At 41.2% G+C, this 16,301-nt stretch overlaps 1 protein-coding gene across 2 annotated transcripts in view; it reads right to left on the bottom strand.

Moving 5' to 3' along the window:
• The window catches only part of SPTBN5 (spectrin beta, non-erythrocytic 5), a 98,651-nt gene that overhangs the window by 74,252 nt on the left and 8,098 nt on the right, over positions 1-16,301 (bottom strand). For both annotated transcript variants that reach the window (XM_054197910.1, XM_054197911.1), the window contains 14 exons: positions 13,936-14,567; positions 12,920-13,058; positions 11,315-11,547; positions 10,719-10,872; positions 9,609-9,809; positions 8,228-8,434; positions 7,163-7,354; positions 6,301-6,453; positions 5,625-5,755; positions 4,144-4,395; positions 3,194-3,481; positions 2,301-2,547; positions 1,297-1,436; positions 200-299 (listed from right to left, as the gene is read on the bottom strand). In XM_054197910.1, coding sequence (XP_054053885.1) covers positions 200-299; positions 1,297-1,436; positions 2,301-2,547; positions 3,194-3,481; positions 4,144-4,395; positions 5,625-5,755; positions 6,301-6,453; positions 7,163-7,354; positions 8,228-8,434; positions 9,609-9,809; positions 10,719-10,872; positions 11,315-11,547; positions 12,920-13,058; positions 13,936-14,567 — 3,069 coding nt within the window. The remainder of the gene's footprint in view (positions 1-199; positions 300-1,296; positions 1,437-2,300; positions 2,548-3,193; positions 3,482-4,143; positions 4,396-5,624; positions 5,756-6,300; positions 6,454-7,162; positions 7,355-8,227; positions 8,435-9,608; positions 9,810-10,718; positions 10,873-11,314; positions 11,548-12,919; positions 13,059-13,935; positions 14,568-16,301) is intronic.

Raw genomic sequence — 16,301 nt, 5'->3', positions numbered from 1 at the left:
TTGCTGTGGTTATGGCTTGGTGAGATTTATCAACAGTGCTCCACCCACTCCCTGGAAAGTGAAATTCTCTGTCTCATAGGCAAACAGAAAGTGAGCTGCAGTACGAATGCTCAGCAGTTTGACATTTGTCCCATATTAAGGCAAATGATAAAATTACTTCACACATGCTTGACCAGATCTGCAGTATCAGTCCTTTTACCTGCAGCTGTAGGGAATCCAACAACCTCTGTCTTCTCTCAGAATTGCTTTGTACCAGCTGCTCCCACCTTCGCCGGAGAGTGACCATTCTCTCTTCAATACTACCAAAAAAAACAGGAAGTCCAATGCAGTACTAGTCATATTGGTTCCCCTTGGTTGTACTGTAGTCATGACTGTGATATAAATGGAATCTAGTTCAACACCTCTGTTAACAGGATGAAGGGATATACGTCCCTGTCCCATGCCCATGCTGGATTCATCTGGAAAGCAGCTATTGCTTGCTAGCTGCTCTGGACTTTCCTTTTGTATGGCTGTGTTACATTACCAAATTGCAGTCAGCTATGTTTAGCTACAACACCCAGACCTTTCTCTTCCCCAAATATTCCACTTCAACTGATATTTTTCTTGGTGATCCAAGTGCATTGAGGCTCTGGAATGGCCTTCTAATGGTAGTAGTGCTGGCAAGAAATCAGATTTTAAGAACAGATTTATAAATTTGTGAAGGGAATTTTCAAGACATTATCACTTGTGATCATAAGAACATGGTCTTTTTGACCCACGAGGTCTATTCTGACCCTATATTTCTAATTCTTGTTTGTACGGAGGTCCCCTTACTAGATCTCAGTGGCTCTAGCACAGTAAAGGAACTACAGATGATAGTCCAGCTTCAACAAAAACATGAAGGAGTTGCTCCTGATGAGTTACTTCCTTGTGACATCTTCTCTAACTTTAAACAGCAAATATTAATTCAAATTTATGATACCAGTAAATGAAAGAAAATTTGTTTTATGTAGGCATTTAATGAGTTTACATTAAAGAATTTTTAACACTATATGTAATTTATGGTATAAGGGGAATTATTCTAGCATTCTGTCAAATGCCACTTTTAAGCTAAAGCATTTCACTTATTTGTCCTGAGAGCACAGGAAGTTCATATTTTTTTGAAAAAATCCCTTCACCCTCCCTCTCCCTCCCTATCCAGCAGATCACAGCTTGGAAGTCAACTAAATACTGGCTCAAAGAAAGTTTTTAACCTCACCCTAATCACACTGGACCATTTATCAAAGCTAAATAAAAAAGGAAGGAGTTTGGACTCACACATGAGATGCAAAGTGTCTATTCTCTATTAGGTTCACCCCATTTTCATTAAGTGCTTCAACTCGTCTCTTCAGCACCATCAGCACTTGTTCAAATTGCTGATGTTGCTTCAGCAGGCTTCGAACAGCATCTACGTGGTCCTGTATTTAAGAAAGAAAATTCAATCAAGCTTTTTCTTGGTCATACGTTGTTTCTGTAGCAATGAAAAAAAAAAGTTGGACCTTATTTTCCCCCTTTCTCTGTCAAGCAGGAGATATAGTGTACATTTTACATATGCCTAAGGACGTCCAGGGCTATAAACAAGCTGCAGGTGTTTAGGTTTGTATCATATCTGGTTCTTGTGTTCAGTGTTTCCACTATGGTTCCATTTTCACCTTTTAAGAAAATCTTAAAAGAGTTCATGCCAGCACTCTGGCACATCTAGGTATATGCAAGACGAAAGGCCATAACTAAGTAAAAATTTGTTCCACTTAGTTGACGCAAAAGTATTGAAGTATCAGTTTCAGCTGAAAACAGAAAAGATGGTGAGATACCACAACTTCCTCCTTCCCTGATCTTGTGAATACTGTCTGCATTTGTTTTTTCCCTTCATTTTATTTAATGGTCAATACTCAATGAAAACAAAAAGCTTTATTTTTTTAAAGTTGGGTTTTTACTTCACCAAAAAACCTATTAATTGTGTTCAAGCAGAAATCTTTTTTGTCTTAATGGTTAGCCATCAAACTGATGAGTCAATTATATATAAGCCATCAGACATGTACAAACACAGCAACAAATCACAACTCTAGCTGGTTTTCAAATTTTTTTCTGAGAGATAATGAGCTTCGTTTTCATTAAGATGAGTAAGAACATAAGAACATTAATAAGAACCTGAAAGTCTAGTTTCCAAGTATTAAAATGCCATGACCATAAGAATAAGGAAACTGATTTAATTAAAAAAAATTTTGCCACTCCCTGGATGGGGAGACAAAGTGGGAGAAAACAAAATCAGCTGCTGTACGTACCCCAAGGTCATTTCCCCGGAGAAAGGCCTCATGGCCAGAGAGGGCTGCATTGATACGGTCTCCCTCCCTATTGAACTTCTGCAGTTCCAGGCCATCCCGCAGCTTTTTCCATCGCTGTTCCCACATTTTCTCCAGCTCTTTGTTCTCCTCAGCAAGTCTCTCCAAGGACTGGTGGACATCTACGGTCCTGTCATTACTGGGTTGTTCGTGGATTACTTTGCGCCCTAGCTCTTCCAGCTGCACAAATCTTCCCAGAGTCAAAAAGAAAGGTGAGACCTCACTGCATGAGGGAATATGAATTCTCTTTCATCACAGCTCTTGGCTATTTTGGCAGTGCCTAGACATTAAGCTTCCCCTCCCCCCCTTTCACTCTTCCTGCTAGCCATGGTTGTGCACTACAAAGTGCAGCTGGTTGGTTGGTCGGGGATACATGCTGGAGGCAGTAAGTAAGATTTCCCCATTTCAATTGAAAGCCCATATAAGCAGGCTTTCTCATTAAAAAGGAGAGGAGTGACAACCCAGTGTCTGTAGCTTCATAATAGTGCAGAAGGAGAACTGAAGATGATGGCAACTGGAAGCATAAGGCCTCAGAAGGGAAGGACTGGGAGAAGAATTCAAATGCAGATGGCACGGCACTATCCAAGTGTCAGGAGAGCTTGAGGAATACTACTCCAAACACACAGGTCCTTCATCAGCCATCAGGAGAACTATGCAAAAACTAACTGGATTTTGCGTTCTGCAGTCTCCTTTTGACACTACGTTTCAAGAGTATTTGAATAAACTCTCGGCATCACTTTTATACACAATTTATATGTACACAATAGACATGTTTTGTCTTCACAGTACTGTTGTCATATGACCCCACTCTGCCCACCCTGATAGAATCTCTCTACCTTTCTTTCTGAGACCTAATTTCTTTCAGCAGATCCTGGTGTTCCTTCAGCAATTGCTCTGCAGAAGCCACATCTACACCCATTTCTTCACTGCTCAGTTTCTCCCGAATGCCTTCTGCCCATAACAGGAGCCTGCGGCTGTCTTGCAGGAAGAACTGTTGATTTTGGGCCCGCCGCAGAATGTCCCGCTTCTTTTGGGTCTCCAGCTTGAGCTTTGCCAGAAGCCTCTCCATGTTCTCCACCTGCTCGGTGATGGCCCTGCTCTCTGCAGGGTTGGTGTCCTTAATCCTGCAAGAGGAAATAAAACACATTCAACTGGATGCACACTTCAAGCATTTAGAGCTTGAACCATTACTCTTTAAAAGAAATGTATCTGGATATTTACACTTCCATTAAAAAGAAAGTCAGCTAATGCAACAAATGCTCCACACTAGCAAGAAATATTGTTGTGAATACAGTGTATTGCAGAAAGTGCATCCCTGTGAAAGACTCTGGTAACACTGTTGTGGTTCAGTGATTCATTCCCATTACAAATGTACAGAAAACTTAAAGGTAAAAAACCTTAAATTCATATTTAAAATTCAAACTCCTGTGCACAATTCTCTGCTATCTTTCTTCCTTCATCCTTGCTTCACCCAATTACCCTCTTTTAGGACCTAAATGATACCTAGTTCAAAATGTGGAAGTAACTTCCACTAGTAGAGATAATTTGTTAGAGACACAAACAATCCTGTGATATTTATCCTCCTACAACAGCAAATTCTGGTAATCACCCAGCCATACTCAAGAGAGATGATGTCAATCCAGCAGGTAAGTCAGTTCTTCAGGTTGATAGAAAGAGAAACTTCACGAGAAACTTCACAAGCTACTCATTCTCTTTATACCCATAGTTTACAACACGATCTTAGAGAATTAGCAAAGAATATGGAAACAAAGAGCAGATTCCTTACGATTTTGCAACGCTCCTCAAGTATTCAATTTTCCTCTCTATCACCAGGATCTCTCTCTCAACTGTAGACAGTTTGCGCTTCTCTGACTCCAGCCCAGCAGGTGAGTTCCCTGGTTCCAGATCACTGAGTTGGACCATCTTGTCTTGCAGTAGTACTCCTATGCTCTGACAGTCCTGAAGAAACGTCTTCACATCAGCCACTCCAATCAGCTCAGAGCCCTTTTCCTCCTTCAGCGCTTCCATGCGTTCCCACCTTGGAGAGAGGCAATACAATTACTTGCATCTAGCTTCAGCCACTACCCCAAAACTTGCCTTCACCTAGAGAGTAGATTCAATTTATAGCCTTCGTTATAAATGGGATGTATCCTTTTTTCTATTCAGAAGAAGTCTTGTATAACGATTTCATCAGGACTTAAGTGGTCTGGAGGGGTGGTGAACTCTAGCACTCCCCCACAACCTCAAAGTTCATCTCAATGCCATCTCAAGCAAAGGGACCTGCTCAGGTGACTAGAACATACTGGACACAATGCCAATAAACAATGGTGGTCAAAATCAGGACCCGGCTGTGCTTCTCAGTTCCAGCTGGGTGGCATGGTGCCAGGAGTACGTACATAACAGGTACTAAACACACTTGGTGAAGTCAAACAGGGTTTGATGTTCCTTTCAATATTTTTGAAGGGCACCCTCACCCTGATGTTTAAGTAAACAAATCATTTGCTGCAGTACAGTAGAGACAGAACCGCTCTGAATCCATCGCTGTCACCTGTGGGTGGATTCACATTGTGCTTTAACACAAACACACATGGATTGCCGCAGCTTAGTATCTCAGTGTCAGGGGCTCAGAAGCACGCCCCAGTCCCAGAGGCATGACACCAGGCTCAGGGCCAGCCTAAAGCCAGTGTGGCTGAGGGCTGCCCCCTTCCCACTGGTGACAGTGGGGACAAGCTGCCAGACAGCTGGATTGGGACTCAGCTCTGGCCCTGGCTACCACGGCAGGCCTGCCCTGCTCACCTCCCTGTGGGACTGCGGCCCCTTGGCCCACGCCGGCCCCCCATCCCAAAGGCAGCAGCCAGCCCTCCCTGCGCCCTGATAGTCTGGCCCAGGCCCAGCCCTCACACCAAAAGTGGGCTTCCCGGCCAGGCCACAGCCCTGCCCCCTCACCACAGACTGGCTGCCTGCCCCCTTGCCTGCCCCGCTCCCTGGCTGGGGCCGTGGGACAGGCCCCGGCTGACAGGCCCCGGCCCCCAGGTCCAGCCCAGGCCCTGGGGAGCAGCCCCTGCCCCTTTGCCCTGCTCCTTCTCTGGTGGCCACAGCCGCACCTGAATACAGCAAACCTCAGCCACATGCAAAAACCTCCCCTCAGGCCAATGCTGGGAGCTAAAAATCTATCAGACGGGTGTTCTCTCAGTGTAGTCTAGATCAGCTGTGAAACGTCAGTTGCCCCCATGAGAAAATCCTCTGCTTTACCAGTAGCTCCTTTACCTGCTGTTGATCTCTTCCAGCCAAATCTGGATCTCAGAATATTTGCTGGGACTGATCTTTCCATATTTAACAGCTAAGTTTTCAATATCTCCCAGCTGGCCTTTGCCTGCAGCCAGTTCCATTAAAAAGTTCTAAAATAGAAAATATACAAGAATGCAGAATTTGAGGTTTTTTTTTTATTTGTATGGACATAATTCTCAATAATCTGTTATATCCACTCATCTCCCACTTTCACAAGTGGCTTTTCCATTTACCTGTCTGCTGCCACCATACCCACCTGTGCATGGAGATCCCCTGTAGCCCTCCTGAACCCCCTGGTGTGCACCCTACACCTATGTACATATGTCCCACTCCACTGGGATGCAAGCGTGCTGCAGGATTTTTTCATCATCTGGCATTTTTCTTCAAGTGACATAAGATAAACCACAAAAAGAGTCCTTTTGTACCATAATACTTGTACAGGATGCCACATCCAGAGGAGAAGTTAAAGGGACATAGTTAAATCAGCTTCAATGAGCTTGGCATAGTTTATACGAAAGAAATACCTGATCTATGCATGACTCCGTAAGATGAAATAAATGAAAAGACTCTCAAAACTTCATTTCTCAACTTTACCTGTACTCCCAAGGTCAATTTCATTTAAAAGGTGTCATCTGTGAGCAGAGAAAAGGGGTACCTGATATTTCTGCTGCATGACCTCCACGTTGTCTGCTTGAGGCTGAAGAGTCCGGAAAATGTTCTCTTTATCTTTCATCCATGACTGAAATTCTTCGCAAGAGCTACAGAAGCGGTAATATCCAATCATCTCCTCCAAAGCCTTTTTTCTGTCCTGTAAAACAGATGAAGATTTAAGTATTGCTGTAATAACTCATTGCCATTTGAAGGAAAGAAAAGATCCTTGGATTTAACTACAATACACAGGTGGTAGCTTAGTAGTTTTGCCAGACAGAGCTGAAAGAGAACAGAACACGTTACCTTAAGATCACAATACTCCTTTCCCAGAGCAACAGTGGTTTAAAAGCGTTAAGAGAAGCAGTTGGACAGTGCTAAGCCTCTGACAGGCAGCAAGGCCACTGTGCTGTTTGCTCCTGCTGCCTGAATATTTACCTCACTAATCTCAAGAATATGTAAAAGTCCAATACAGCATGTTTTTGTTGGTGTTTGGGGCAGGACTGTGCCAGGTGGGAGTGAAAAGTGATAAATGGAGAATGCAGATTACAGTTGTTTATTTTTTCCGGTATCAAGTAAAACAGCCCAAAGATTTAGGAGCTGCAGCAAGCAAACATTAGGGGAAAAAAAAATATTACACAAAAGAATCCACTCTTCATAAAGTAAAAAGTCTAGAAGGTAAATGGGAAGTTTGCCAACAAAAAAAGCGTTTTGATACAAAACTTCAATGCCTTGAAGTCCCACAGGACAGGATTGAGGCACATTATTAAACTGAAAAGCAGAGGTCGGCATAGCACTTAACCTCACTATGCATTGCTTTGGACTTCACTATTTTTGTGAACTGCAAAGTGTTGGAGGGGTTACTATACCTCAGCCATGCTCTGTAGATTTTCATAAAGTGAATCTATTTCATCTTGGGTCTTCCAGATGTTCTCTGGAAGAAAATGAACATCTGTACTGGAGGTTCCAGGGAATACAGCTTCAGATGTTGCCCAGGTTCGACTGAATGGTAGCTTATTTGTCTTTTGATTTAAGTCACTTAGGGCTTCTGTCTTCACCACCTGTTAAACAAAATTTAACAGAATCAATGGATGAATATTTGTAAATTGGATAAAAAGTTCATATGGAAGGAAAATTTGGACTTGCTAGTTCAAATCACAGCATTCTGACCCTTTAAACAAAACATTTCCACTATTTGTCTGAATCTGTTTCCTTTGTTTTATTCTGAAAGAATGAACCAAATGCCTGAAAAAACCCCCCAGTTTTCTTTAAAGAAGTTGTTTCATTTAACTTATTTTAAAATATATTGATTCGGTAAAAATTCTCATTTTGTGCCCACATCAAAGTTGGTTTGTTTTTTTTCCCAATTTTTAAAATTGCCAACAAACCAAGGAATTGACTATGCTCACAGTTCTATTTGTAGTGATGTTTTAGTACCAGAACATTTCCAGTTTCAAAGCCTGCAAGTGCCCTAGTGAATAAATGCTTTCATTTGCACATCAATACCATCTTGTCACTTACTACTGTATGAATTGCTCCTGGAGCTGTGGGATGGTTCATAACTACGTTAGAATGCAGAAAGAATTTGTAAAGAAGTTTAGATTAAATGTCTGCTTTTTAAAGCTGGTTGAAATTACTAATGTTATGAGAATAAAGAGCGCAAAAGTATCTGTGAGGACTGGTGGAGGGAACTAATATAGATGAGAACACTATCATAGAACGCTAACTAGGTGGGCTACGACTGGCGAATGAGCTTCTTTGTCATCTAAAAATTTGCCTCAATTCTAATAAAAATTTCTTGTGAATTAAAGAAATGCTCTTGTTTAGGTCATTAAGAAAATTCTAGTATGGAAAAATCAAAATATTTTACATAATTAAAAACCATTTCATTTACATTCTTCAACAAAATGTGACACAACCCCTCATCAACTTACTGCAGTTGGAGCTTGCTGTGCTGCAATATCAGCCTGCTCTTTCAGGCGTCTCATCTCAGAGGAGTAGGCTGCAATCTCCTTCTCCAGGCGCAAGTGACGATGCAACAGTGCTTCAGCGCTCGATTCATCTTTTCCATAGTCCTTGCTGGCCAGAAGGGGCTGCCTTTCTTGTAACCATGAGTTTGCTTCATCGATGTCAGCGAAGTACTGACGGAACACAGGGGAAAAAACCACTTGGTTTCATTCTGAAAGCATCATATCCAGCTCCTTCTTTTGAAAATAATGAATAAGGCAGAAATGCCATTAGGTTTGTAGTTATAAGGTTACTTACAGGTTTTGTGGAAGCTATGAATAAAGAAGCTCTAAGCCCATGATGTATTTCATGATCACATCAGGCACAGATAATTCACAGAATCACAGTGAGTAAATAGATTCATGGATTGCCTATATAACTCTTTAAAAACTCCTAACTCACTCAAACTTTATGGTGCTTAATAGCAGTGGTAAAAGGAACCCACAATGTACAACGTTGGTAGGCACCACATAGTTCCAACAGGTATTTACTAAAAGTTCTAAGGAATAGTCCAACAACAATGAACTCAATCTACAACAAAAGCTTTCTTCTTTTTTTTTCCCAGAATTTACAGTATGCCTGGCTATGGTTGTAAAAACCAAAACAAGATTTTGAGATATAGAATAAAGGTACAACAGAAAAAAAGAAAACCCATAGTAGTGAAGGAAAAAGAAAGAACAACTGAAACATCATAATGATGTTGAACTTACTAGACAGAAGAGAGAATTTAGACTTTGTCAAGAACAAAGCTGTTAAGTCTTGTTCAAATGTCTCATGGGAACAACAGACTGAGTAAAAATCTTGGGGAAGGGATAATACCTGAGATAATGTTGTGTGATTTGTGAATGCTGCTTTTATAAGAGCTCTTTATTTGCAGATGTGTGAATGTTTGTTGCTGTAGAAGTGTAGATCAGAATGGCAGGGTCACAAGTTTCCCAGAGCTTGGGAAGTTCATGGTCAATCCAAGTTTTATGGCATGTTTCTTTTGTTGTTCGTTTTTGTTTTGGGATTTTTTTTTTCATGATAGAAAAATATCACACAGCTACCCAGATCCCATTCTCAAAAAAGACTGCATCAGCACTATTATGTGTGCTATTTCCATTAGCATTTTTAACTTAGAGCAACTCCCAGCTGCTCAAATCTACCTGGCTGGCTTGCAGGAGAATTGAGATTTCGCTGCTGGAGATCTTTTTGAAAATCAACACCTAAAGGCTTACTGCCACTGTTGCCCTGCATGTGAGAGCATGGGGAAGAACTGAAGCACATCTGTGTCCCCCATACCACGCACCACAGCAGAGCCCTGCATACCTGTTTGATGAGAGCTGCTGCCTGCAGGCGGCTTTTGCGATCAGCCACCTCATCTTGGAGCTGCTGCCACAACTTCTGGAGGTTGTCTGTCTGCCTCAGAATGTCCTCCTGGCACACGGGGTTCTTCTGGCTCAGCTCCCAGCCCCTCCTCATCACGTCTGCACATATGGCCCTGTGGGAGTTGCACTCCGCTTCGAGAGCCTAGCAGAAGGACAGGAGACATGTCAGCACAACTCACTCCCCACCAGCTGAGGGCAAGAGGGTGTCCTGTTCTCTGCTACTGTAAGACACATGTTTCTAAGAGCCCTGTGTCTTATCAACGCTTATGACTTCCCTGAGCCCTGAGATGATTCCCCCTTGGCTCCCCACACACAAGTTTCTGTCCTACTTATTGCCTTTGATGTGAAGCTTGTTATGCAGTCTTCTCGGAAGTAGGTACTTGTTTGTTGCCCACCAATTCAGCTGTCTTATGCCTTCCAGAAGCAACAAATATGCAAACAGATGCACACAAATGTATATTAAAATTACAGAAGAGGCTCCTGTTTCAGTTTCGTCATGCAAGTCTCAAGTCCACAGGTCTCTTCATTTGTTCACAGCGATTCTTTGCTGTAAGAAGGCAGTAGCTCAGATAGCTAAACTTTTGATATTAGCCCACAGCAAGCTCCTAGGGAAAGTAGTGGTAACAGATTTGTAAGCTCACAGAATGTTATCCATCCTACATGCTTATATCTGTCTTCTTTGCACCATCACTTTCTTTCCTCACATCTCTCTTGGCCAGAGAAGGTGGATAGAAAAAAAAACAACAAAAACTAGCAACCTTTTTTTCCTCCTATGCAAAGTGAGCTAATATGGAGGCCAGTGTCTTCGCTAGAACCTGCACTTCTAGTCCAGTATGAAGTATATTCCTTCTCTACTCTTTCCTCCCCCTCTTGGGAAAAAGTCCCTACCCTATACATTTTTTAAAAATTACAAACACTGGTCAGGACAGTTGAGATTATGAGTGGATTGACAACTTGCTTATAAGTGCTGTGCTGACTGAACTAAAGGACATAAACATTCAAAAATCTTGCTGTAATACAAAGACAAGGCACCACCATCAAAGTAAGATACCTTGTGCTTCTGAATAGAGGCTGTAATCTGGCTGACATCTTTCCCTAACGTTGTTGTTCTTGCTAGCTTCCATTTCTCAGAGATCCACAATTCTTCTTCTTTGCAGTCACGGAAGAATTCAAAAAGCTTCAAAGCCTCTTCTAGCTGAGATTTTCTGAAACAAAGAAACAAACAGTATATCTGAGTGAGAATTAGGATCCCATGGAGACAATGGTAGTGTAATCAAAGAACAATTTAGAAAATCCAAAATCTGGAAGCCTTTAACTCCTTTGTCATAGGTTAATTTATTCATGTAAGAAGACAAAGGAAACAAAATCACATTTCCCTCTTCCTCTAGGAAAGGAGGAGACAACCACATGCTATTCAGACTTCACATAGAGCAAGTCATAATAAATGCTGAAAATTAAGCTATTCTTCATCTATGAAAGTGAGTGATCTCTTTCAGTCAACTGCAATCAAGACACTCAAATTGCTTGTGTTACATATTTATAAATGGAGAAATGAAAAATTTCAAATGCTGGGAAGTTGTGTCTTCTGATTAAGGGAGTGATTGACCATCCTAATCATGAAGAACAGAGACACAAGCACGGCCCTACCGTGACTTGCTCAGAGCTGTAAGGTTCTGATACAGCTGACGAAGCATTTGAACTTTCGCGTAAAGCACTTCTGGTTTAACTGTGCTGTCCTTGCTGATTTCTGCTGTCTTCTGTGTGATATGTGTCAGTCTATCATCATAGGAAGAGATCTGCGAGTCAACCAAGTTGTGCTTCTGCAGCAAATCTACTACTTCCAGGAGCTGCTTCCCACAGTCCTGGGAACTCACTAGCACCTGCAAAGCGAGAAACAAGAGGCATTGGCAGAGCGTGCATCCAGGGTCTCAGTACAAAGAAATCAGTTGAAAGGTTCCTGTTGACTCTCACCGCTTCCAAACGTAAAAGAACGACGGCAGCTAGGTAAAGCTGAAAAGCTTCCTAACTGCACGAATCATACTTTTCTTTCAATTTCAACAGGCTAATGGCAACAATCCAGAGTTTCTATTTACTGCAGTGCAAGTAATAGTCTGTTCAAATAAGTACCTATTTACACACCTAAGTTATTTTTATTGATTAAGCACTCAAGGTCTCAGAATTCATGCGTGCAAGGAACCTATAGGCAGATTTATTTGCAGTCCGTATTTGGAGAATTCTACAATATCCCATTTTACGTTATGTTTTGACTGCAGTGTTTTTTTGTTTGAGGAACTTACTTGTCTTTGCTGTCTAAATAATGAAAAGAAGTTCTTCATAGTATTTAATTGATGGCTGATGAAGGTATCAAGTGCTTAAAAGGCTGTCCTCTTTCTAATTGTATCAATGGATGCAATTATCAATCCTATTGTAGGATGTTATCTTTCCTTACTGGTCTTCTCCCATATCCTCAGGCTGTCATGGTTCTAACAACATTATTACAATTAAGTGTTCTTTGTTTACTAACACTAGGACAGAAAGATTAATAACTTATAGATGGCTCTTATCTTTAATTTGAATTCACAACTTCATATAGCATGTTGATGCTTCCAACTTAGGTACAAGGCATCCTACAGTTGCAACGATTTTTCTGTCTTTAAATAAGACAAGGCAAGACCAAAGGATGTATATATACTTCCTGCCATTACAAAATCAATATTAAACTAATTATTTCCTATGCTAAAGAGAAAACTTTGGGCTCTGATGCTCTGGTAACACTTGGAAATTATTGCTCAAAGGAATCATAGTGGACCTTTTCTCTCTCACAAGTTTAGATACCTGAAAGCCAGACGTATGCCTGAGCTAATCCCCACCGAACTGAAGGTACTTCCAGAAGGTAAATCAGAAGAATTACTTGGAATGGGAACAGGAGGCTCTTTTATTCCACTTTTGCTTTTACATTTCTAAATTTAGGTGAGATCATTTCTCATCTTTATTTTACTACATAACTTGAACCTCTTATGCATTCCCTGTAATACCATATCTGACTAGGGAGAGCCCCAGTAGCAAAGCCTGTTTTTTCTCATGTAGCTACCTTCAATGATGAACTGAAATGCATGGTTAGGCGTTTAAGTAAAAAGGGTGTATTTTTTCTATAGCTGATAGACTTATCTTCTGTTGGCACCAGGCAGTCCCTGGAATACGGACGCACACTGGTAGCAGTGCAAGCTGGTGCTGGTGGAGAGTGGTCAGTACCTGCAGCTCTTTCAGCTCCTCTGTAATGGCATCAGTGTCCCTCAGGAGGCCCAGGATTTCCTGCATTGTACCTAGGGAGTGTTGTCGTCTCTGCAGCTGATCCAGAAGATCCTGCCATTGCTTTGAAATGCTGTTTTGCCTTCAAAGGAAGGGAGAGAAATGACCAATTTGGACTAAAGACTTGGGGCAGCACTGGGAGATTCTCAGTGCTTGCAGCTTTAGAAGAGCTAACTGAACACACACAACTCTTGCCACTCATGCAAGAGGACAGACCATGATCACAAAATAGGCCAAAGCAATGCTGTTATCTAATTAGTGTGATCACGGCACAAGAAATTTTGGCTAGCACATCAACTGTCATTGACTTTTGTCATTTAGACATAATTTTTTATGGATAATGAGTCACAATCTGATCTCATAAAGTTTGGTTTACTCTTTCATAACTGTTTTTCTTAGTTTTCCCACAGATTTCTGATTTTATTTGAACTTAGAAAAGCATTGAAATACCACAAGAGAACTTATTTGTACGGCATTCTTAGCCATTCCCAAATTGGGCTGTATTGATCAGAGAAGTCATAATTTCTCAAGATTTGCTGCAAACTGGAGTCAGTCTGAGAAGACTTTGTGCCTTAACTAATCTATAATTTCCCAAACTACACACTGAAAAGGAAATGTGTTGATTTGGAAAAAAATATATCCCTCTAAGAATTTCTGATGGAAGACAGGACTTTTGGCAGAAAAAATATTTTCATATGTAATGAAAATATCTTAAAACTATTTTTCACCAGAAATCAGTCTGGGCTTTGATCATTCAAGAAAAAAATTAAAATTTTAAAGAAGGTGAAGCATTTGTCATATCTGCTGAAACTGTTCACAGTTAGAACAAATTACTGCCAGTTCTACTCCTGAGGAACAGAGCTATGATTCATAGCTACAATTAATTTCCTTCCACCACACCACAGTATTTCAACTAATTTCAACCTCCACCACTACACAGTCTCATGACCGTCACTCACTTCTTCACAATTTGATCCTTGCCATGATAGTTCTCCTGGCGGATGACTCTGGCCATTTCGTCCAAAGCTGTGAAGCGTTCCCTCCTGGGGAGTACATCTGCCACAATGGCTTCCAGCTTCTTACTGGCAGCTTCCATCCTGTCTGCACTCTCTGGCCAGAAATCCTGCTTCCCAATCACTTTCCTCATGTCTTCCAAGTAGGACTCACGCAGGGCCGCCTTCTTCAGGAATCTCTGGGCTAGCTGCTCCAGCCTTTCTAGCCTCAGCATCTCCTTCTGCAGTGCTTTTCCCCGGTTGTGCTCTGCCTTTTCCAGGATAATCCAGTGCTTTTCCACATCCTGCAGCGTCCTCCCCTCTGGGGGCAAGTATGGACGTTGGTTGTTGGCTCTCTGCTTGGTCCTAATGTTGAAGAGATGAGCTTCAATCATGCCCTTCTCTTGATATTTGGGGGGTTTCTCCACAGTGCGGAAGGTCTTGAAGTTGGCCATCAGCAGCCACATTTCCTGAAGAGAGTTGGGAAAATGACGGTCATCCAGTTCTGTCACCTTCTGTTTAATCCATTTTAGGAGGTCAGAAACCATCTGCTCATACAGAAGCTTCAAGTCATCGATCTCCTTCAGGAAGAACACGATCTGTGATGGGAATATGAAGTTATAAGCCACATAAGAAGCAGACTCAAGCAAGGTGGGTGAACAGAAAATAAGATTTTCATAAACCAAGCTTAGTATTCAAATAGTTGAATGTGTCAGGTGAATATGTGTCAGGAAAATAGTATTTAAAAAGCAGGTTGCCACAGTCATCACATTTTTATACTAATGTGGTGATAGCTGTCTCATCCGAGGGCAGGTGAAATCCTAGAATAACATTTCATAAAACACAGATAAATAAATATTATTTAATGTCTCAATTAGTTTTTTATTTAAGAAAAAGTCCATTTTGGAATAAACAGCATGCATGTGGAGACTGTCAGCAGTTCCTATGTGAGCTGACTAGAAAGCAAGAATCCCAAACTGAGGATTCGGATTTTTTGTTTCACAATGGAAAAAAAAAAGGGCTTTTTTTTCCATTCTTATTCCTAAAACCAAAACAATTTTATTCCATCTAATATGCAATTACACCCTCTTAGCTTCACCACCTTAGGCTATAGGAGACCACCAGACAAGATCCTGCCTCTCTCACATGCCCACAGCTGACTGTGATCAAACAGCCCCTTCTCAACCTCTTCTCTTGGAGCTGTTTCTCTTTATATAAATTATTAAAGAATGTCTCATAGCCAAACAGGGGTTTGGTAAGGATATTAACTCTGATTTAATACTAATTTTCCAAGTCCAGGGCATTTATCTCTTTCATTTGTGGTCTGACCTGCCTTTATTTCACATTCAGGTAAACACTGGAGCAAAAATTTAGAATGAAATCCATAATTAAATAAAAAGTGTTAGAATTAAATCATCCTTTCTTTCTATTTTACATTTTTTACATCCTCGTCTTTTTACTTTATATTTGATTTTTTCCTTTCTCTAACTTAGTACCCCGCCTGCAGACATTAGGTTTAATGCTGAACAATATCGTCTGCCTCTGTCATTCCCCTGAGCCCACCTGCTCCAAACAGGCAGATCATTAAGGGAGATGGCACTGAGAAAAAACCCAGTCCCTGCAAGTGGTAATCTGCTTTTACCTATCAGAAAGCGCACTTGTCAATGAATAAGTGTCACCGTGCTGGAAGAGGAGTAAAACAGCACCAACCTTTAGTGCAGGAAAAGCAGCCCGTGACATCAGGGCTCCCTTCTGTATTTTCTGCCATCGTACCCAGTTTTCGCTGAAAGATCCTAGCAAATGCATGGTCACCTCCCATGGGAGGGGAAAGGAGCTTTACCTCCCTGGGTTGATTCTCTCTGCCATCCTGGTCACACACTTAGTCTGAACTCAAAGGCTTCCTTGACACATTCAGGCTTCCCTCCCCAATCCTATTAGTAAATTCAGAGCTGCCTATTTGAGGGGACTAAGGACATGAAGAGATTAACATCTGTTTCATTCTCCTTCTGAATGTTCGTATGTGTCAGATATGCAGAAAGACAAGAATGCAATATTAGAGACAGGCTAAAAGTAGGGAAGGAAGTAAAGAGAGAAAAAAAAGCACGTAAGTGAAAAAAGAGAGAGAAAAGAAAGAATAAATATTCCTATACAAAATGGAAAAAAAACAGCAGAGCACAACAAGAATTGAAAAAGTACAGAGTAAGAGTCTTTCTATTTTTTCCCATGATACAAAAATTATGGCCTGTTTCATCCTTAGAGTTCCTCTAATACATGCTTGGTGACTCAAAGACTATTTCAGGTTTATCAGAAGAAAAATAATATCTCCTGGCCAA

The sequence above is a fragment of the Rissa tridactyla genome, chromosome 4 (genome assembly GCF_028500815.1).
Source record: "Rissa tridactyla isolate bRisTri1 chromosome 4, bRisTri1.patW.cur.20221130, whole genome shotgun sequence".
Classification (NCBI taxonomy): Eukaryota; Metazoa; Chordata; class Aves; order Charadriiformes; family Laridae; genus Rissa; species Rissa tridactyla.
The sequence above is the reverse complement of the archived record's forward strand: the minus strand, read 5'-3'. Positions and strand labels throughout refer to the sequence as shown.